Source organism: Megalobrama amblycephala, linkage group LG6, assembly GCF_018812025.1.
Source record: "Megalobrama amblycephala isolate DHTTF-2021 linkage group LG6, ASM1881202v1, whole genome shotgun sequence".
NCBI classification, from domain to species: domain Eukaryota; kingdom Metazoa; phylum Chordata; class Actinopteri; order Cypriniformes; family Xenocyprididae; genus Megalobrama; species Megalobrama amblycephala.
In genome coordinates, this window is record NC_063049.1 from 11,022,061 (window position 1) to 11,024,160 (window position 2,100).

At 38.6% G+C, this 2,100-nt stretch overlaps 1 protein-coding gene across 1 annotated transcript; it reads right to left on the bottom strand.

The window, feature by feature from the left end:
• Nucleotides 1-390: 390 nt before the first annotated feature.
• Nucleotides 391-1,733, bottom strand: rprma (reprimo, TP53 dependent G2 arrest mediator candidate a). The gene has a single exon (XM_048192933.1). It carries the CDS (start codon nucleotides 1,399-1,401, stop codon nucleotides 1,090-1,092), a length of 312 nt encoding a protein of 103 aa, XP_048048890.1. The 5' UTR covers nucleotides 1,402-1,733; the 3' UTR covers nucleotides 391-1,089.
• Between the last annotated feature and the right edge of the window lie 367 nt (nucleotides 1,734-2,100).

The window sequence follows — 2,100 nt, forward strand, 5'->3', positions numbered from 1 at the left end:
TCTGGTCTGAAAATGGTCTGCAAAAGTGTGTTGTGTGTACGATTGTCTTATTTATAAATGTCCCCAAATATCTTACTGCGCCTGCATGCAAGACAGGAAGACTGAATATAGGCATAAACAGATGTTTAAGGAAAATATCTACTTGCCGTGCTCATTAAAAAAGTCCTCTTACTGTATATCAGTCACCATATAGATATATAGTGACAATAATTCTGATTTTGAATTCATGGGTGCAGGTTTTAAAAAACCATGAACAGAAAATGGGGCAATTTTATATTCAGGATAAATGGAAAGTTTCCCTTGGCGAAGCAGTGCTGTATTTTGTGAGACTCTAAATTGATCTGAAAATGCTTCAGTCTGGATGTCAGAATAAAATCTAAAACTAAAATGTAACACATTAGCAAACTATTTTTAATGACAATTTACATTAAGATGAATATGTGTAGTTATGACCAAGAGACACTTATACCTGTTCTGACCGTTAAAATAACATTCATTGCCTGGTTTTTGAGTTGTTTCGGTCATTTAAATAATATGTTTGACTTGGACAAATATTTGTTACCTCATTAAGCATTTGCTTACAGTGTAACAATACATCTTCACAGAGTTCCTATGAAAAAAAAAGTATATATAATATATAAGAGTGAGATAGATAAGACAGTTTTATTCGAAATACGAATTTATTGTATTAAACATGATGCTTTAATTTTGCTAAACAACAAATAATTAGTGCGTGCAGTGCTTACAAGGTGTTTTACAGAGAGGAGGTCCAAAACCATTACAAAACAATCAATATGTGCCACAACTCCTCTGCGTTTGCACATATAGGCCTACATATTTTCAATGACAAATGTAAGACTCCATGCCTGTATCTGATTTGAGATCTGGGTGGTTCACCTCCTAAATGAAGCGCTTGAATGTAACAGTGGAAAGGCGTGTGCGCAAAATGGAGACAGTGCGTTCAGTTGATCTCAATATAATAGTTTTAGCCGGTCAAATAACACTGTGTCCTGGTTTGTAAAGAGGCCATAGAAACAGATGTCCATCAGGTGGTCCACAAACTTAATTTCATGGTAATCCTCATCATGTCTAGTACGCACCCACGATGACCGCCTCTACCTCTTTGGAGGGTCTCCGGTCCGTTACCAAAAAGTTTATCATCCCTTCCGACTTGATGAGCAAGTTACAGCCCAGGAAAAATATCCCGAAGACTACGGTGAGGGAGAGGACACACATCACCGCTATCTGAACTATTCTCATGATGAAGAGGCTTCTTTCATCCGGAGCGGCCGCCGTGAAGCCGTTATCCGTCACCACCGACGAGAAGTTACAACACAGGAGGATTTCCTCAGTCCGGTTGGAGAAGATTCCACTGTCCGTTTGGTTAAATGTAGTATTCATGTCTACTGTTAAAAAGATCGTCCACAAAGAACACTTTGAAGAGTCCAAGAATTCAGGCAGTTCCGATCTGGTTAGTCTGAACACATGAGGAACTGCGTAAAAAGTGTCCGTAAAGTCAGACGCACATATCCAACGTCGCTTCTTTGGCGCACTGGCGTCCCATGACGCGCTCCTGCTCTGATTCACAGTAACTACACTGAGCTCTTCTGCTCAACATCACACCTGCTCGGTTAAAAGCACCGAAAGAGCCGATGCGATGGGAGGTGACTCCCCACTCACAAGTTCATGCCTTGTGACGCCACCTACAGCAAAACTTGTATTATTACAGTCCTCCGATTAACATGCCAAATCTAAAACAATTGACAGTTTCGGAAAAGGAACGGGCCAGTTAAAAACTTAAAAGCCAGATGAGGATCAGTGACAATGTTCGAAATGATGGTCAAAAAAATAAATAAAAATAAAATAAAATTCACCCTTCATAGGCATGTCAATGTCTGAAGTGTAATGTAAGTTAATGTGATGTGTCTTGGTTTCCTAAATGTTTTTTAAATCATACAATTTTTTAACATTTTTGAAATAAATATAAAATTAGCACTATGGTTGAACCATATTCATTTTTTAAAGAACGTTGTGAACGTTTAGTGCACTACACTGTATTATACTGACACCTAGCGTGTGAACTGATCTAGAACAGGACCC